The sequence below is a fragment of the Typopeltis vanoorti genome, chromosome 17 (genome assembly GCF_054136105.1).
Source record: "Typopeltis vanoorti isolate ZY-2024b chromosome 17, IOZ_Tvanoo_1.0, whole genome shotgun sequence".
In the NCBI taxonomy this organism is placed as follows: Eukaryota; Metazoa; Arthropoda; class Arachnida; order Uropygi; family Thelyphonidae; genus Typopeltis; species Typopeltis vanoorti.
Genome location: NC_143565.1, coordinates 43,062,427 through 43,083,267, shown reverse-complemented (window position 1 = coordinate 43,083,267; position 20,841 = coordinate 43,062,427). Strand labels below are relative to the sequence as shown.

General features: G+C 35.0%; 1 protein-coding gene and 1 long non-coding RNA gene across 2 annotated transcripts in view; one reads left to right on the top strand and one right to left on the bottom strand.

Moving 5' to 3' along the window:
- Positions 1-20,841, top strand: part of LOC150097327 (uncharacterized) — a 111,359-nt gene that overhangs the window by 26,546 nt on the left and 63,972 nt on the right. The window lies entirely within an intron of this gene.
- Positions 2,887-20,841, bottom strand: part of LOC150097326 (eukaryotic translation initiation factor 3 subunit D-like) — a 97,182-nt gene continuing 79,227 nt past the window's right edge. Inside the window, exons 14-15 of the mRNA XM_090406813.1 lie at positions 8,742-8,826; positions 2,887-3,007 (exon numbers count right to left, since the gene is read on the bottom strand). Of these exons, the coding sequence (XP_090262939.1) occupies positions 2,976-3,007; positions 8,742-8,826 (117 nt within the window). The 3' untranslated portion in view covers positions 2,887-2,975. The remainder of the gene's footprint in view (positions 3,008-8,741; positions 8,827-20,841) is intronic.

Genomic DNA, 20,841 nt, shown 5'->3' with positions numbered 1-20,841 from the left:
AACTCTTTCATTTTTCCTTCAATAATCTTTGTCTATTTTAGTCTACAGCTCACATCTGAGAGCTGCTCAACTTTTATTTGCTTTAAAACTTTCTTACATGTTATTCTTTTCAATATGAAATTCAATTTTATCCTGCTCAAGACTAAATAGTGATCACTTCCAATTTCAAATCCTCTGTACTCTCTGGTGTCCTGCACCAGGGAGAAAACATTACCATCAACAATAACATAGTCAATGAGACTTTTCTTATTCCTTGCCTCTTCTCTCCATGTGAATTTGTGCACATTTTTATGTTGGAACATGGTGTTAATAATAACCAGTCCATGTCCTGAGCAGAAATCCAACAGATATTTGCCATTATTATTAGCTTTGCTCTTTTCTCCAAATTTTCCCAAAATATTTTTGTATGTCTCACAATCATTTCCTACTCTGCTATTTAGATCCCCAACAAGGACCAACTTTTCCTTTTTTATTGTGTCAGTTGCTTTTTCTAAAGCGTCAAAAAATTCATCCACTTCTACCTTAGTAGAACCTTCTGTGGGACCATAGGCACAAATAAGTCTCATTGTCCAGTTCCCCATTCTCATATTTGCCCACATTACTCTACTTGAGACTGACTGCCATTCAAGAAGATTAGCCTCGTATTTTGTGTTGAATACTATGGCTACTCCTTCTTTTCCTTGATTGTCATTGCCTGAATATAACATTTTGTATTTATTGCTCAGAAAGATCTCACCAGTTTTGGTCTTTTTTGTTTCAGTCACCCCTATTATGTCGATCTGGTACTTATCTAATTCCTCAGCTAGCTCCATTTCTTTGCCATTCAGGCTTCTTACATTGATAGTACCGATCTTTAACTCTGGTGATGTTGAGTTGGGGTTTATTTTCAGATTTGTTCCAGTAGCTGACTTTTCGCTGTTCACCCTGGTTCTCTGGCGAAAACAACGGGGACCTTGTTTAACCGGGCGACGCCCCAGCCGGCAGGAAATTTTGTCATGTTGTACCATCATTCTATATTTTGGTTTAACCAATAAGAATACAATTTGGTCGGCTAAATCCCAAATTGCCAGCCCATCCTCGTCCGTTCAGTATCCAAGTAGATACCCAACAGGGTGCACCACGAGAAGGTGAGGATTGGACATTAGGTCAGAAGCCCTGGTCGGTTCTCCGCATTCCTTTAAAGGCTATGTGAAGGTCTCCTCTCAGTTGTACAGCTTTGACCCTTAAGCACCCCCCACAAAATATTTTTAAGGATTTTAAATATTAAATTTCCATAAAATCCATCATCTGAGTTAAGGAATAACTTGCAAGGGTTAGCTTACACTAAGTCAGCATTTCATTAATAAGTGAAAATCCTTAAATATCATGTACAATCAGTTCATAGGTACATTAGACCTCAGATTTTGTTTGTGGTGCTATGAACACTGAACTCCAAGAGGTATTTGAACATTCTGGACAATGCAATGCTTTCTACTTTGTGGTGTTTCTATGGAACTGATCACTGTCTCTTTCAGCAAGACAATACACCGTATCGTAAAACTGCTACTGTAACTGAGTGGTTTGTAGACATGAATGTCACCACATTTGACTGGCCTCCACAGAACCCTGATCTCAAGGGATGTCCACCCCACAACAGCCCAGGACTACTTCATTACACACCTGCAAGAAGAATGGTCCAAAATTTCCATTGATCACTATCATATGCTTGCGGAAAGTATGCCTGTAGGATTGCTGTAATCATTGCAGCAAAAGGAGGTCCTATACATTTATTAAGGTGGATGCCAGGGCTGGTTGTTCCTCAACACTATGGTGTCCATTGACGTCTTTCCATGCAGTTTGTGTATGTACTTTCATAGGTGCTGCTTCACTGAACTGGCCAATATTGTTCCTCTGCTTTTTGCTAATCATGTAAGAACACAAATAGCTGCAGTCAACATTTATACACAGTTCAAACATACTCCCAGCTTTTCAACTTGTTAATATATTCCTTCTTTCTGATGATGATGATGATGCTGGAAATGATTTGAAGGGGATATCAAGTTGTTTGCTCATGCCAAAGATGAATAGTTGATAAAACTGATGTAGAGATTTAAGTACTGTCAGAGTGGACAAGTATAACGACTGTCAGATCAAAGTACATTGAAATGAAAAGGCTATGGTGTGCATATTATACTGAGGCTAGGAATTTAGGGGTTATGGTGTATAGGGGTTGATCAGATGATATATTGCAAAAGTGGGCAAAACAGCACAAAAGTTCATTTGTGTGTGTATATATATGTGTGTGTGCTGAACACACTGACAAGTAGAAATAAGGAAGTTATTATCCCACTTGATAAAGCTTGTTACAACAACGCTTTCATAAAGTTGGATAATAGATTACTTTGTCCAGATTAGATTGCCTGGGTATGATTGGCGATGAGGTAGTAAAGAGGATCAGATGTGGATGACCAAAATAGTAACAGTTCTGTGGCTTACAAAATTTGGTTAAAAGGGACACAAAAGAAAGATTAAGAAGCTTTTATATTAGAGATGCAGAAGATTAATTACATGACAGGAGAAGCGAGAACAAGGCGTTATCCCTAAAAACTGTGGTTAGAGTATTGTGATTAGTTTTATTTAGAGATTGGTAAATGAGAGGAATGAATTGCTTGAAGTGACTGTGAAAAGAGTGTTTTTGGACTTCATGCTTTGATGATATTATTGTAATCATCATCTAAGCAGATGATTACAATGACATTAAATAACTGATGTGTATCCTTAAGTAGCATATAGATTATTTATGATGGCATTACATGAAAAGTTTAATTATTACTAACTTCTTATCAAACAAATTTTTCTGTTATTTGTAAAGACTCCAAGTATTTTCAAAGATTATACTAATTATATAAAAATTTTCAAGATTTTTATTACACAGCATCTGAATTTGGAAACAGTATAATACACATATCAACAGTCTGTATATTGCTAATTAAATTTCAGGGTACTGGTTGACTGCTGGTCCTTGGTTCTGAAAAATAAAAATAAAATAAATAAATAATTTAAAGAATCTAATATACAGACATTACATGTGCAAAAGTTTTGCATAATTGCCTATTATAGTGACCCCTCAATTACTTGACCTTCAAATAACCAACCTCATAAAATTACAGACTAAAAAACACAAATTACAAATAAGGAAAAAATAAAGAATTTAATAAATAAATTAAAAAACTTATTTCATGAGTATCTTATCACATCGACAGAGTGAGCATACAGCAAATGGATAGTTACATGAAGCAATGCTGGAATAAAAATAAACATTGCAAAAGTGCATGCTTTTTGCAATTCTGAAACCAGCAGTATAATACTATTAGTCACAATTTGAACACGACCAATGGATCATGGAGTTCACAGGTTACAAGTTATGTTCAAGAAACTTTGTTATATATATATATATATATACATATATATATATATATATATATATATTATTTTAATCAGTATTTATTTGTTTTTTATGCATAAGAAATACACACATACACTAAATGAGAAAGAAAGAAAAAATGCAATAAAAAATAACATTTACTAATTAATAAGAGAACAACAGTCAGTGCAGTTAGCCTAGTGGCTGTGCGCTTCGCAACCATATGACTGGGCAAGGAGTGTCCCAGGTTCGATTCCCGTCGAAGACGTGAGGAATTTGAAGATCTTCCTCAGCCATAGTCAAGTTAGCTGGTCTCGAGCGCGGGCAGTAGGGTTTTTTCCGCCAGTTTATCTAGCATATTTCATCCCGCAAGCAGGCAAACCGGCTCCGTGAACACACATGGATCTACAGCCATAAATACTTAACCCCCCCATGAGGGATGGGGGAGAAAAAGGGAGGAAACTCCATAAAATAAATAAATAAAAGAGAACAAAAACCACCAATTTTAGTCCAAAATCACGACGTGAACCATAAAAATACATTAGCAATTAACAAGCCCTAAATGTTAAAATATGCAGGTCAATTTTGGTTATATTTTTACCTAATTTTATTCTTTGCTTATTTAATTTTTTTTTTTTATGTTGCTGTCATCCACAGAAGATTAACAGCAAACCTATAGTACATTTTGTACCATGGGTGGGCTACAGATATTTTTTCCCCAATATTACGTATATATTTTTTGTATTTCTAATTTTTTTTTTACACAGTCCAGATACCCTGCTCTAGAGAATAAACATGGAAATTTTTCAAGCCACTTCACGCCTTCAATAAATGGGGTGGTGGTCTCACACTGAGTGATGCAAGATATTATAGTGAAATAATACAATTTACAAATTATAACAAAATTATGGTATACATGAAAACATGAAGATACAAATGCTTCTCTACCCTTATCAGTAAAACAATCAGCTTGAAACACATGGAGCAAGAGTGGTTCTTTAAAGCTGTTGCTTTATTAATTGAATAATTCATTGGAGGAAGCAGGGAAGGCTAGTTCATCAACAACAAATTCTTCAAAATTCAGGAAATGTTACAAAATGTTCTGATCGGTTACCATATGCATAACTTATGGAAAGTTTATGCTTGTCTTCTGTATAAATTTCTCTGTAGCAAGCAATTGCAACTTGTATCATACTCAAAGTGCATTGCTAAATCTCTATGTTAGGGTTTATTTCTGCAAACTGAGCTGCTTTATTAACATATTTCATGCTTCAGTCAATTATTTCTCTCTCTCTCTCTCTCCTTTTCTTTGGCAACTTTCTGTATTTATAGCTCTATAAGATCTTCACCGTTAACCTCCAACTCTTCAACTAGCAGCACTATCCAGTCACCAATCGCTTTGGTTTTGTCTTTGTTGAATCCTGTGAATGTATGAACATGTACTTTCAGCAGCTTCACCCAAACACTGTTCATACATTATGCTGTCACCTCACCCCATAATGCATGTATATTCCTTGTACAATATGAGATAATATAATCCTTCCAAAAGTCCCTGAAGGTTTCCTCAACCTCAGCAGCATCCAATAACACCTTGGTCCATGGGTTTTAGTAATGAGGTGGTATTCAGTGAATGTGTTAATGGGATAACCATCATAAGCGTGAGTGATCATAAATCACATACATTGTAAGTCAAGGACTGACTAATATATATTATTATATAAAAACATGATAAAAAATTTGGCATTTGAGTTTTCTAAGATTCTTAGAATAGATTCTTTAACTGAAAGAAGCGATGTGTTTCCCACCCCTCCCTCATTTTATTGTTCCAAAGAATCCTGGCTAGTAAGAAAACTATGTTCTTCAAGACCAGAGTTCACAGGATGAAAAACAATGATAATTCCACATGGACAGGAAAATATCCCAAGTTTATTTTTACATATAATTTATATGAGATCCCCATGCTCCACTGACTGTGAAATATAGTTTCACAGCCAACAGTTTCCTAATAGTCTCCTAATAGTACCCTGGTAGTCTCCAGAGATTAAAAAAAGAAAAAAAAAAGCACTTCTCATTCCATCCTTGCTGTCTCTAATAACTATACATTTCTATATGTTCACCATGATGAGACTCATGAAATATAAACTTTTGTATTAAATACTTTATTTTTTCATATGTAATTTAAGCATTAGTCAGTATTAATAAACAAACCAAACCAACAGTTTAGCAAGACTCAACAAATATGTGAAATCCTACTCATTATACAAAAAAAAAAAAAAAAAAAAAAAAAAAAAAAAAAAAAAAAAAAAAAAAACCTGCTTGCCCAAGACTTTTTTTTTTTTTTTAAGATATGTCTCACTAAGTCAAGAAATTTATAAATTGATTACTAGTGTTACATTTGTTTTATTTAAAAAAAAAAACAAAAACATTTTGTTTAAAAAATTTTTTATAAAACAAAAATATCATTTCATCCAGCCTGCAACTACTCACTGGCTGGCAAAATTTACTTGCTATGTGTAAGATCATAATTTTCAAGATAGTTTAGCATATAATCTAACTCCTAGAGCAGAAACATAAGTGCACAGTCAGTTAACCAGACCTCCGTTAAATGAGCAAGTCAATTTTTCCAACTTGATTGGATAATTGAAAGATCACTGTATGATGAACAGTATATTCCAAGCTTAACAGCTTCAAACCCATTTTATTTTAAGATTCAATTTGCTAAAATACAAAATTGAAATTTACTATCATATAATAAGATGAGTAAGACAAAATTATATAGTAACATGGGGTGGCAAGTTGAAAAATTAGTGGATTAGAGAGATCCATATTAGAAACAATAAATAAGAATTGGGATGGATTTTTCAATCTCCTATTTGTAAATATTGATTTTGTGAAAAAATTATCTATGGTTAACTGCTGTGGTTTCTTCTTTTTATTTATAATTTCTACAAATAGCATCAAGTATTTCTTTCATTTTTTTTTTCCTGCTAACTAAGAAGAGAATCAATTTCAGAGAACTGTTTTAGGACAATATCAACTGAAACAAATTTTTTCATGTCATATATTTCTGTTTCTTTGGTTTCTTCAGAATTTTTATTTCTTTAACTCCATGTCAATTAGAAACATTGTGCAATTCTAATAATTTCCAAATCACCATTCTTTATACCTGCAGAATTAATTTTAATTTCAGGTACTAACATTTATATCATGCTCTTTTTTTGCCATCAATGTGATCTCTGATCAAGATTCAGCAATTCTTAATATAAAAATACATGATTATATTATTTCTGAAATTCTTTGATTTTTATTGATGTTTGTTTCCTTGGTACAATTAATAGCAAAATCATATGAAGATAATAATAATCTCATCCACTGGTTGCGGTGTTGATATTACATTTTTTAGAATGTTTCCTATTCTTATTTTAAAATGAAAGGTACTGCAGCAAATGCCTTACAAGGTGCATTATCCAAAATAATGGGAGAAAAATCTTTTTATAATTTTTTCCACAAAGCAATATGCAAACCAATCTTAAAATGAGCTAAAAATTGAGTAAGCAGGAAAATGAGCTACTTTAATGACTAAATGTTCCACAAAAGCTATAAAAAACATCTACAAATGAAAATCAAGACTTTGAAAGGATCAAATGCAGAAGGCTTGGCTCCTGCTCAAAATGTAGTAAGTTTACTGGTCAAGGAGCAACTTCTACACTTCCATACTTCTTTCATCTCCTAATAGTACCTGCCACCATCACCCAAAAATAAGGCTAAACCTTTGACACCAATCTTTTCTTTCCCTTCCAATCTGAAAGGGATGAGTGCAAAAAACTTGTCTTCTGCTTAAATGCCAGTTGAACTTTCTGGACCTAGCAAAAGCCACTTGAAACAACTTCTGGCCATTCATGTTGCCATCTTCCTCACATCTAAATGATACTCTTGTAACATCATCCAAAGACAAGGCTAAAATCATCCTTGTGGTATCATCCTTCTCCTCCAACACCTATATTGATGATTGAGGGAAAGTCTTCCCAACATTACCAAAAACTGCACATTGTAAGCCTTGTCTAGTCTTTTATCAGAAACAACCTGTCAGATCCTGGTGGTCTCCCCCCAGTTGTGTTTAAAACTTGAGTTCCTGAACTAACATCTATTCTGTATTGTCTTTACAATGTCTGGCATCTAACCTTCAGCATGGAAACTATATCCACATAATCCCAAAGAAGGATAAAAGCCAGCCATCAAATTACCATCCCATTGCATTCACCTCAATTCTGTTGAAAATAATGGAGAAAGTCGTCAATAATCAATTTTTTCACTATCTAGAATCCAACAATCAATCAGCTCCTACCAATATGAATTCTGCAACATTCAGTCCATAGCAGATCTTCTTGTACACATCACCCACCTATGGACAGGTTCCATGAAACCCATGAGGCCACCCTAGATATTTCAAAGCTTTTGATCAGGTGCCTGGCATAAAGGCCAAATTACCATTATATGGTCTACTATCAACCCTTTGCTACAAATGCACTGCCAATTTCTTGTCTGGTCATCCACTGCATGTGATGCAGATTTCCCCACTAACAATGAAGTACCTTAGGGATCTATATTTTTGCCATGCTCGTTCTCCTATCCACAGTTTTGCTGATGACAGTACACTTTATCATTCGACAAACTTTGTAAAGCGTGCGCGCGCACACACGCATGCACACACACACACACCGTAGCCCTGCCACCCCCTGCAGTCAAACCTGGTCTGAAAATATTAAATGGAAAATTCCAGAAATAAACAATTTATAAGTTTTAAATTGTGTGCCATTCTGAGTAATAGGATGAAACATCACCCATTTGTCCAATACCATGCTGTATCGTACATGCTACCTGCCCGTTAGTCACTTAGTAGCTGTCCGAAAATATTAAATGGGAAATTTCAGAAATCGACATTTCATAAGTTCTAAATTATGCACTGTTCCGAGTAGTTTTCACTTATCAAATAGACCAGTGGTTCTTAACCAGTGTTCCCTGGAACGCTTGTGTTGCACCATAGGGGCAGAGTCCCCCTAGTGTGTATATATATATATATATATATAAACAGCACATATACAAAGAGAAAAACAAAACAAAACAAAACAAACTTGACTGTTATGTTTCTACTAGGGAAGTGTAACTATGGAAACTTATAATGGACATTTCCCACAGGACTTTCCTATATGAGGAAAGTTACGATAGTTTTTGAATTGGACATAATATTCAATAACCACACATAAATGAATGTGTGGTTACACAAAATTCTAAATGAATGTAAAAAGTACCAGTAAGTTGAAGTAGAAAAGAAACATACCAGCTTTTTCTTCTTCTCTTTCACCATCCTCCTCTTCCTCTGTTTCAAATGTGTTATCAGGGATATCATAAAGACGAATCACAGGCTATAGTTAAAGAAAAAAATAGTTCTGTTAACTATTAATTCTAAATTATTCGCATAACCCAATCCACACACAACCTTTGCAAGAGTCATCAATAAAAAGTATATTTAAAATAAATTTTCAACATTGCTGTAAGTGAGGTGAGAATGATGATGATGAACATTATTTGGTTAGAAAGTACTTGGGTCGAAATTCCATCTAAGATGCAAGGCATGTTTTTAATGATTTTTTTTCACTGTAGTTTGTTGGTCTCTTACAGAGATGATATGTATTAGAGAACATGGAAGACTTGGAGATAGGATTAACTGGCTTATCTGAGTAAAATTAAGTTTAAGAAAACCTAGCCCATTCAGCCCAAAATATGAATAGAAGATCAGATAAGATAAAAAATTTCACATTCAATTATGCATGTGAATTTTTTTTTTTTTTTTTTTTTTCATTCGTTGATGACTGCCATGTCTCTTTCAGTATTGGTTATCTTTCAAATACTATGGGATGATATTTTATAAGACATGAAAGTATTTCAGAAAGTTGGCAGATTTTGAAAGACTCTGTAGCAAAGTTGGAAAATCAATAGGAAGGGCTACTATTATTGATATCAATTTGAAGAAAACGGAAATCTGTTCTTGTCGGAATCAATTGATGTAAGAATGTCATCAGGCTTTAGATACTTGATAATACCTTAGCTTCACACATTCATTTAAAATGGCTTCTGCAACAACATGCACAAGTGAACTGTCAAACAATATTAAATGAACATTTAAAATGGCCAGTGAGTAGAAATCACCATTTCTTCAGTCAAAGTCAGACAGCCAAGAAATAGTATCAAATATAGAGCAAGCATCAGATGCTTCACTATTATCAAAAATATTCTATTCTGTCCAGTCTGAAGCTACTTGCCACATGCAAGTGAGTGAGCATATTTTTCGAACCGAGTGTAATATGTAGTTTGAGAGGAATAACATCAAAAGATTGTGGCATCCAGTACATAAAGCCCCAAATCAAATCTGACAGAATACCTGTGACATAACTGAAACAAAGAATTAGGCCACAGTCAGAGGCCAAATTCTACAATGAGTGGAACTTACTAATGAGCTTAGAATGGAACTTGATACCATCAACTTCTATTCCAGATATTAGGAGAGAGCTTTTATAAAACACAAGCAATTTTTATGACATGCGAAGCAGTGTATTGTTAAATATTGTTAATAAAGATAAGTTTTGCTTATGTCAGCATGTGCCTGATATCTGGTACACCCTCATGTATACCAGATGACAGTAATGTGAAGTATGTTTTTCAAGTAGCATCTTTTGAACATTTAGTACGAGTGTGACTAACTTACTAATGCCTGATTTGTTACTGACAAATTTTGTCACATGTCCACATTACAAAAGGATTTAAATTATTATATCAGATGCATCATTGTAATTTATTCAGGTATGAATAGGGATACATATGTAAGTGTGTGTGTGTGTGTGTGTGTGTGTGTATATAGCAACAACTCATAAAGATAAAGTCTATTAAACTGGTGTGTTACGTCCATTATATGATGTGTGTCAACTGACATGTGTCAGATGGTGTGAGAGTCTCATCTTCAAAAATAATTTTACTTATTTATTGCTAGAATTGTTTTTTGGCCTTTCTCTTCCTCTCTCTTTTAGGGAACAAGAGCACTGAATACACGTGAAGGTGGATGTCTAAGTTTTTTTTTTCTTTAATATCTAAATGAAAAGCAGTGTGCATTATTTTCACTATTGCATCAATGCAGGAACCAAAAAATACTAAAAATCTTTTGCTCTTTCAAGAGTGATGTGGTCATTTAGCTTATTGTTTCTTTCTATTTTTTAGAACTTTAAATTTTACTGTTGTTGACTATCAACCCAATCAATGCTGCATTTTGACACAGATTATTTAACTGGTTTTAGACAGTTTGAATGTTAGAGTTAATTAGCACATCATTATTTGCAAAGCAGAAACTGCTTATGTAGGCTTGGTATATACCAAATCTTTTAAGAGTTATTCTGTACCCATTCCCTATAAGGCTGAAAACATAGTCAGGGGTAATAATAAAAAAATCACCTATTTGGTAAATTTGATTTATATCTGACATAACATCAAACTAACTTGTTATATATCCTTCACTTTTAATTGCAAATTGAGAACGTTAGCACAATCCTGCTTAACACAAGGAATGGTTACTTCTTTTTTGCAAATCTGGATGTATCACCATTAACAATACCATAATCAATAAGCCTCTGCCTGTTTTTGGTATGCTTATTTTTTTGGGAGAATTTTTGAATAATTTTATATTGGGACATGGTATTAGTAGATAGTCTTCAAGTGGTTGATATCATGGTCTCAGGAGCAGGAGACCTTTTTACATTTAACTAGTATCACTTTATATATAGAAGCATTTATTTTCCATTCCACTTTAAATTTTTGTCCCTTATTTTAAAACTTGGTTCTCCAAGAAACTGTACCAAAGCAGTACAAGAAAAGAACCAGGCATATTGCAATTGCTTTCCATTGAAATTTCCTTCCTTTTCTATTTATAACAAAGTCCAAAATGGCTGCAATCCAACTACCAACACATCCAAAACCAATTTTGAAAGTGCTATAAGCAGGAAACATGCATCATGTCCAAATGGCAGTCATGCTTTCTAGTCTCTTGCCAAACCTGCTGGCTGTAACTTTTGTCTCTGACCATGCTTCTTCCTGTTTTGCACTTTATACTTCAATTACATCATTATCCACACAGAAAACGTGAATCTACTAGCTTCTTACTTTTCCACCAGTGGCAGCTGGTGAAATTTTTAAGCAGGGGTGCTGCATATACAAAATAAAATAAAAAAAATCTTTTTTTCCTAATCAGTAACCAATTTATTAATAATTACCTCTACATGTTAAAAATTGCTTTATTAAAAATATCACCCTCACCACGAACAAACACCAATAATAAAAGTTTCGCCCTGACAGAAATAACGACCGCAAGCATACTATAGACTGCCCAAAGAGCGGTGTCAAGCATAAACGAATATCGGTGATCTCTCACACTGCATTAGATCGCGGTGCATTTGTTTTGTGTAACCATAATTGAAAAAAATATAATTCTTTTCATATTTTCAACAGTGACACTCGTCATAATTCAGCCTTGTATCTATCATCATCATCAAATTCCTGCCATGTACCCTCAAGGGGTGTACAGGATATGATAGTACTACATGAAAAAAATTACATCATTATTAATTTCCTATCTACAATTTTCCTCCAAATCAGTCTGTTACTTGTCAACACTCCAATATTATCAGCTCTTATATTTCTATCGTCTAAAGCACTTTGTACCGTATCAATCCATCTATATCTTGGTTTTCCTCTCGGTCGTTTTCCTGCCAACCTGGCAGAGAACACTTGTTTTGCTAATCTTTCCTCGCCCATTCTGTTTAAGTGACCATCTTTTTTGTTTCAGTCACCTATATTATTATGTCGATCTGGTACTTATCTAATTCCTCAGCTAGCTCCATTTCTTTGCCATTCAGGCTTCTTACGTTGATAGTACCAATCTTTAACTCTGGTGATGTTGAGTTGGGGTTTATTTTCAGATTTGTTCCAGTAGCTGACTTTTCGCTGTTCGCCCTGGTTCCCTGGCGAAAACAATGGGGGCCTTGTTTAACCGGGCGACGCCCCAGCCGGCATGAAATTTTGTCATGTTGTACCATCATTCTATATTTTGGTTTAACCAATAAGAATACAATTTGGTCGGCTAAATCCGAAATTGCCAGCCCATCCTCATCCGTTCAGTATCCAAGTAGATACCCAACAGGGTGCACCACAAGAAGGTGAGGATTGGACATTAGGTCAGAAGCCCTGGTCGGTTCTCCGCATTCCTTTAAAGGCTATGTGGAGGTCTCCTCTCAGTTATACAGCTTTGACCCTTAAGCACCCCTTGTATCTATAATAAATAAATAATTACATGTTATTTTAACAAAATAAAATAAGATTTGCAAAAAATAGTTCACCCTTTCGTATCTCACAGAAATAACTGTGCAAGCATACTATACACTGCCCAAAGAGCAGTGTGAAGCGTAAACGAATATCGGCAAATCTACGTCCAATTGCCGCGATTTCTCACACTGTATTAGATCGCAGTGTATTTGTTTTGTGTAGCCATAATTGAAAAAATATAAGCTGTAACCTTTAACATATTGTATTGCATTTATATAATGTTGTAAGCATTGTTATTATTTATAAACACAATGAAAAATTTTCATTTTTTTCCTTGTGGGTGCTGCAGTGCTTATGTATGGGCCGCCACTGTTTTCCACTAATTTTTGTAGAGATGATCTTCGCAAATGATCACCTATTATTCCATACACACAACATTTACTGGCCCCCTTTGATTTTTTACTAGAAAGAGATCAGAATTATCCAAACTAGATAAGGCTCTTTTGATCTCTTTCTGGTGAAAGGACTGTGCTACAGGGCTAACTCCTGGTTTGCGTTGCATTTTATTCTCTTTTATTCCAGCAGTCTTAAAATTAGCCTATTCAACCCATTTCCATGACAAAAGCTTTGCATTTAACTTAACTACCATCCAATTTCATTCACCTTAGTCCTGTCTAAAGTAATGAAAAACCCTTTAATACCAAATTCTAAGCTATTTTGAATCCTCTCTCCACTAATAAACAACTGCCAATATAGATTCCACTGCTGACAATCAACAGGTGATCTTCTTGCTTATGTTACTCACTTTTGCCACAAAGGCCTATTAATTAACTTTCCATCACATGCTCTGTCATCTGACTTCTGCAAATGAGTTGTCAGCTTTCTCTTTATATGTGTGTGTGTGTGTGTATCAATGATCATGTCCATTTCACTGCAAATCCAATATACAGCTTTGCTGATGATGCTCCTGACAATGTACTCTTCTCTCATTTCGCAAGTCTTGTAGTATAATAAAAAAGGGCAAAACTTCAAGAATATCAACTTCTATCATTTTAAATTCTTATCTACAAACTGTTCTTCAATGATTCTGACAATGTTAATTTTATTATTAGTAAAACTCAATTGTGTTTTATTTCTTGCAAAAAAGAACGGTTTTCTTCTAATCTTCCAATAAAAAAAATTCTAGATAAACAAGGTGAGATTTATTTTCTTTGATTACTCTCTTGGCATTAGCACATTACAAATGCCCTCCCTCTGCATCCAAAAAATTAGGCTTTCTCTTTTGCTTGAAGCATTACTTTTCTCTGAACAATTATTAACTCTAAACAAATCACAGATTTGTCCAATCATTGTATACTATCACATGTGGGGGATTAAGCCTCTAAGAGTACCCTAAAAATACTTCACATCATAGAAAGAGCAATTAGGTTGATTAATGATAAAATTCTCACTCACTCACTACAATTTCTTTCACACAGATGTTCAGTTTTTACTGTCTGCATTTTTGGCAACACTCCCTCAGTGTCTTCTCATGTAGAAACATGTTCAGAAGGTATTCAACAAGTCTTCAAATCCAATGTTGATAAGTTTCTTCTTTCTTTTCAACTTTCTGCACATCCACAGTATATAGGTGAAATTATCATAAAAAATTCAACATCACAGAGGTAGGTATATATTTTAGCCCTTCCAAATACAAAAGTTTGCTATCAGCTTATGGGCCTACTGCCCTTAGTTCTTTCTAAAATAATGGAGAAAATCATTAAGGATTGCTTCCTTTAGTACAGGCCTACTATATAAAGATGCTGCTCTCGATTCAGAGCTGATTTCCCTACCTTCCATCACCCACCTCTTGATGTGCACTACATAATGGTTTGGAGAAACCTGTGCTGTTGCACTTAGTGACATTTATAAGACATCTGACTGAGCCTGGCAGAGACAGCTGCTCAGTAAAGTGCCATCCCATGGTCTGTCTACCTTCCTTTGTAACTGGACAGTCACTTCTCTTTACAAAGAGAAGTCTCTCTCTCTCTCCAGATTTCTCTTTCAATGTAAGAGTGCCTCACCACTGCTACTGGCACTGAGTCCGTGATTACGGTGCAGCATGCATTACGGAATTGATCCACCACTGGACAAAAACATTCGTTGTTGTATTGACAATTTCAAGAAACAGGGGGCTTATGTAAGGGAAAGAGTCCTGGATGACCACGCACCTCATAGGGAAATGTGCAACGAATTCAAGAGGCTTTTCAGCGAAGCCCCGCGCAAGTCCATGCGTCGTGCTAGCTGAGAACTTACCAATCCCTCATGTGACTGTTTGGCGTGTATTACGACGCCGTTTGCTCATGAAGCCATACAGATTGCAACTGGTGCAAGCTCTTCGTGTAGGTAAAAAAAAAAAAAAAAAAAATGGGCTAATCTGTTGGAGGATGACACCTTCCGACAAAGGTTGATTTTTAGTGATGAAGCAACCATTCATCTAAGCGGTAAAGTTTCGCGTTCGCATATGGGGACTTGAGAATCCACATGAAATTGTACATGAACGTGATTCACCAAAACTTAATGTTTTTGCGCAGTTTCTGTTAGAAAGGTTTATGGCCTTTTCTTTTTTGAGGAAAACACTGTTATGGGAAACTCCTATCTTGAAATGCTGCAGGACTGGCTACTTCCACAGCTGAATGAAGAATCTGAAGATTACATTTTTTAGCAAGATGGAGCACCGCCACATTGGAACCTCTAAGTTCGTCGGGTTCTAAAAGAAACACTGCCTCAGCACTGGATTGGATGCATGGGACTCAATGACCTAGCACTACACTCTTGGCCTCCAAGATCTCCAGATATCACACCTTGTGACTTCTTTTTATAGGGATATGTAAAAGACTGTGTTTATGTTCCTCCATTACCCGCTGACTTGAATGAGCTCAGAACCAGAATCACAGTTTCAGTAAATTCTGTGACAGAAGAAGACACTCTCAGACGCATTTGGGATGAATTCAGCTATCGGCTTGATGTTGTCTGTGCAGCAGGTGGAGGGCACATTGAGCATTTCTAATTGTGGTGAGTGAAACTTTAGGCCTTACTTCATACTTGGTAATTTATTTTGTAACTGTACCACAATTTCATTATTAAATATAATTATTTGAAATCGGGTCATTCTTTTTGAAACACTCTGTATATATTCAAATATACGGACTACAAAGCAGTTTTTATTAGCCACCTTAAGTTATTAAATCATCTTAGATCTGTAGAAAAACAAACACACCAAACAATACTCTAATGTTATGGTGTTGTCTATAGTTTCTCGTGTCAATCAAATTGTGATTCAGTTACATTGATTTTATTATCAGCTGTTTAGGTTCTCATCTGTATGAACACTTTCTAGAGTGTCACATTCATATTCCAGAAAATCTTTATAAAATTATGAATAAGAATAAGAAACAAACCAACAAAAAACTGCACCACTGAAATTGCCACTCATGTCACTGAACATAACCATATTCTACAAACTGAAAAGGTTAGTATCCTCGACTTCCAAAACAATGAAATCAAAGTATGTATATCTGAATCAGTAGCTATCAAGACAAATTGTGACAGCATTAATATTCAATGCCCTTACAAAATTTCAGAAGTCAGGCAGCTCCATCATATAAAAATGAATGCAAAACTTGCAACCAATCAAAATACCCCATGTCCATCAATGCCATCTATGTAGAGAGTGTTTCTATAATTTTTATTCCACACTTTTGAGTACAGCTGTATTCAAAATGTTTTTCATCCTATCAAGTGTACCTTGTTATGATGACTAATTTTATATCAGTCATTCAATTTCTTGTTCAAATTATACATGCTCTTATTCCATTATTTTCACATCATGTATTCTTCTTAACCTTCTAATACCCATACTTCATATCTTGGTTTTCATTTAATTTATTACCTTTTTTATATCTTGGGTTTTACTTATTACTTTCATATTTTGCATTTTTTTAAACCATTACTTTTTAATTTCAATTGGTAATTTATATTACACTGTTAGTCCAGTTTCATACTACTTCTGTAAGCTTAGAAGAAAGTTATACTACCAAGGTAGGTTTCTGATATTGCCTCTTCTTCATTAATGATTAAAACAGATGCCTTCACACTCTTTTTCTTCTTCTTCTTTTTTTTTTTTTTTTTTTGCAAATATTGTTTCAATCACATTTCATGTCACATTGCAAACCAACTATAGCCAAAAACAGTAGGGTGCTCCATAGAATTAGCTTGCTTATATAAGAGGGTGGTCTGAAAATTTCTCGCCCTCGACCATAGATGGCAACACTATCGGCAAGATTTTGATGGATAAAATTGAGTATCATGTGGTTATAAAATTTTTTGTAAAAGAAGGTTTAACATCAAAAGAAATTCATAAAAGTTTATGGGCACTCTTCTCTTTCTTTTTCAACAATTAACAAATGGGCTGCCAAGTTTAAATGTGGCTGTACCAACCTTGAAGATGATCCATGTGAAGGACGTCCAAAACGTGTACCAACACCAGAAATCATTGATCAAGTGCATGATATGGTATTGGATGACTGGCGAGTCAAAGTGCGTAAAATTGCTGAGACTCTAGGCATTTCAAACGAATGTGTAGGATATATTTTGCATGAAGAATTGCATATGAAAAAGCTTTGAGCAAGATGGGTGCTGCACTTGCTCACACTCGCATAAAAATCTCTGAACAGTGCTTGGAGCATTTTAACAAGAATAAAACTGATTTTGTGTGTCAATTTATTACTAATGGATGAGGCTTGGATTCACCATTACACACCAGAAACCAAACAGCAGTCAAAACAGTGGACAGAAGCCAGTTGTTCAGCAACAAAGACAAAGTCGGTTGCATCAGCAGGAAAGGTCATGGCATCGGTGGGATGCTAAATGCATTTTGTTTATTAATTATCTTGAAAAGGGTAAAACAACAACCAGGGAATATTATTCTGATCTTTTAACAAAACTAAATGAAAAAATTCGTGAGAAAAGACCTTTGCAGAAGAAAAAAATCATCTTTCATTAGGACAATGCACCTGCCCACAAAGGTGTTTTTGGCAATGGGAAAATTAAGGGATCTGCACCATAAATTGTTGGAACATCCATCCTATTCCCCAGATTTGGCTCCCTCTGACTTCCATCTCTTCCCAAAACTAAAACTCTTCCTTGCTGGCCAGAGTTTTTCTTCAAATCAAGAGGTGATTGCAACTGTAGAGAGATATTTTGCAGATCTTACTGAGAACCACTACAGGGACGGGATAATGGCGTGGAGCATCGCTGGAATAATGTATTAGTCTCAAGGGAGATTATGCTGAAAAATAAAAATAATTTCGAAATTATAAATTTGTTTTTTCATGAGAACTTTTCAGACCACCTACGTATCTTATATTACAAGAAAAATTCAGTGCATGTATTACACTGTCCAACTTCAACTTACTGAATCAACTATCTTCCTCTCCCAACCCCTCTACCCATTCTTTTGGAATGGCATTCCTCATGCTTCTTCCCCCAAGGAATACAATCTCCAACTATTCAAGAATTTTTTTTAAACCACTTGACAACATATGGCAAATCCGCATAACTGGAAGGAGACTTTCAAGTAGCCTTTTAAGGAATGTGGAGAACCAACTGGCACTTCTAACCTAATGTCTAGTCCTTACCTTTTCGTGGTGCGCCTTGGTAGGTATCTATCTGGATACTGAATGAACAAGGATGGGCTGACAATTTGGGATTTAGCCAACCAAATTGTTTTCTTATTGGCTTAAACCACAATGTAAAATGATGGTACATGACAGAATTTAATGTCAGCTGGGGCAGTGCCTGGTTAAAAAAGGGGCCCCTGTTGTTTTTCCCAGGGAACCAGGGTGCACAGTGCAAAGGAACAAATCCCACAATATATCCCAACTGAACATCAGCAGAGCTCAAGATTGGTACTACCAGTGTAAGAAGCATAAATGGAAAAAAAAAAGTAGAACTGCCAGAAGAATTGGATGAGCAACAGATTGACATAACAGGCATGACAGAAACAAAGAGGACAAAAATTGGTGAGTTCTTTCTAAGCAACAAATACAAAATTAACATTATATTCATTCAATAACAATCAGGAAAAAGGAGTAGCTATAGTATTCAACACTAAATATGAGGATAATCTTCTTGAATGACAGGCAATATCAAGTAGTGGGCAAATATCAGAATGGGGAACTGGATAATGAGACTTATTTGTGCCTATGGTCCCACAGAAGGTTCTATTAAGGAAGAAATTTTTCAAAACATTAGAGAAGGCAGCTGACACAATGAAAGAGGAAAAGATGATTCTTGTTGAAGATTTAAACAGCAGACTAGGAAATGATTACCAGACATGTAACGTTCTGGGAAAATTTGGAGACAAGAGCAAAGCTAATAATAATGGTGAGTAATTACCAGATTTCTGCCAGGACATGGAGAGAAGATGCAAGAAATAAAAAAAAAAAAGGCTCATTGACTATATTGCTGATAGTGATGTTTTCCCACTGGTTCAGGACACAAGAGTAAACAGAATTTGAAATTGAAAGTGACCAATATTTAGTTTTGAGCAGGATAAAATTGAACTGCATATTGAGCAGTTCAATTTTATTGAACTGCATAATGAGCAGTTCAATTTTATTGAACTGCATAATGAGCAGTTCAATTTTATTGAACTGCATAATGAGCAGTTCAATCAGTTGAGCAGCTTTCAGAGGTGAACTGCAAACTCATATACACCAACATTATTCAAGAAAAAATGAAAGAGGTTGAACACAAGAACCAAATTTGGAAATTCAGTAGCATACCCTGAAGAGAATATTGACTAATTCAGCAATAGAAAAATCAGAACTCCATGGTGTGAACTCAGGAAGTTAAAGGGGCAATCAAGGAAAAGAAGAAAGCACATCAAAAGTTCTTGGCACGTAAGTCAGCTTGTGCTCTTAGAGAATACAGAGAAAAATGTAAGAAAGCGAAGCATTGTGTAAAACTAGCTAAACAAAAACCATGGAAAGACTTTGGTATGAACATAGAAAATAAACATCAAGAAAGTTGCAAGATATTCTAGAGGCTACTGAAAAAGCTTAAAAATGGAAAGAGTACTGTAAAAGCAATCTGGAGTAATTAAGTAACTTACTCTGAAAATTGCTAAATGAAACAAGCAGCATCAGCAAAGCAGTAGAAAACACCCAACAGGAATGCAATCATGAACACATATCAATATTGAAGGTAGGAAAAGCCATCCAAAATCTAAAATGTGGAAAAGTAGCTGGAGTTAATATTTCCCCAGAAATGCTCAAATATGGTGGTATAAAAGTTTTACAATGGCTGCACTGCATAATTTAGAAGGCCTAGTCAGAGTTTCAAATTCAGGATGATTGGAGAAAAATGTAAGAAAGCGAAGTTTTAATAGTACCTATCTATAAAAAGGGAAATAAAACTGAGTGTGAGAATTACAGAGGTATTTACACTGCAAACTCATATACACCAACATTATTCAAGAAAAAATGAAAGAGGTTGAACACAAGAACCAAATTTGGAAATTCAGTAGCATACCCTGAAGAGAATATTGACTAATTCAGCAATAGAAAAATCAGAACTCCCTTAACTAACTAGATAAGGCTAATTTCCCTTACCAGGTGTTCCTGATAAGATTTATACAAGTATACTTATGAAATGTCTACTTACTGTGTACTTAGAAAAACTGTGGAAGGAAAGTTTGGTGAAGAGCAAGCTGGATTCAGACCAAATAGAGGTTATCAGAATCAGATTTTCACTTTAAGACAAACAGTTGAGAAATCTTGGGAATATAACAAAGATCTGTATTTAAGTTTTGTAGATCTGGAAAAGGCATATGACAGGATTGCAAGAGGAAAAAGGTAAGTCAGCTGTTAGAGCTGAAGGAATTACAAGATATTTTGCTGTGAAATCAGGTGTGTGACAGGGATGCACATTATCTCCACTGTTATTCATTATCTATATGGATCTGGATCACATGAAGGAAAGTGATATTATATCTGATATGAAAATTGGTAATGTTAATCTTAGCTCTTTAC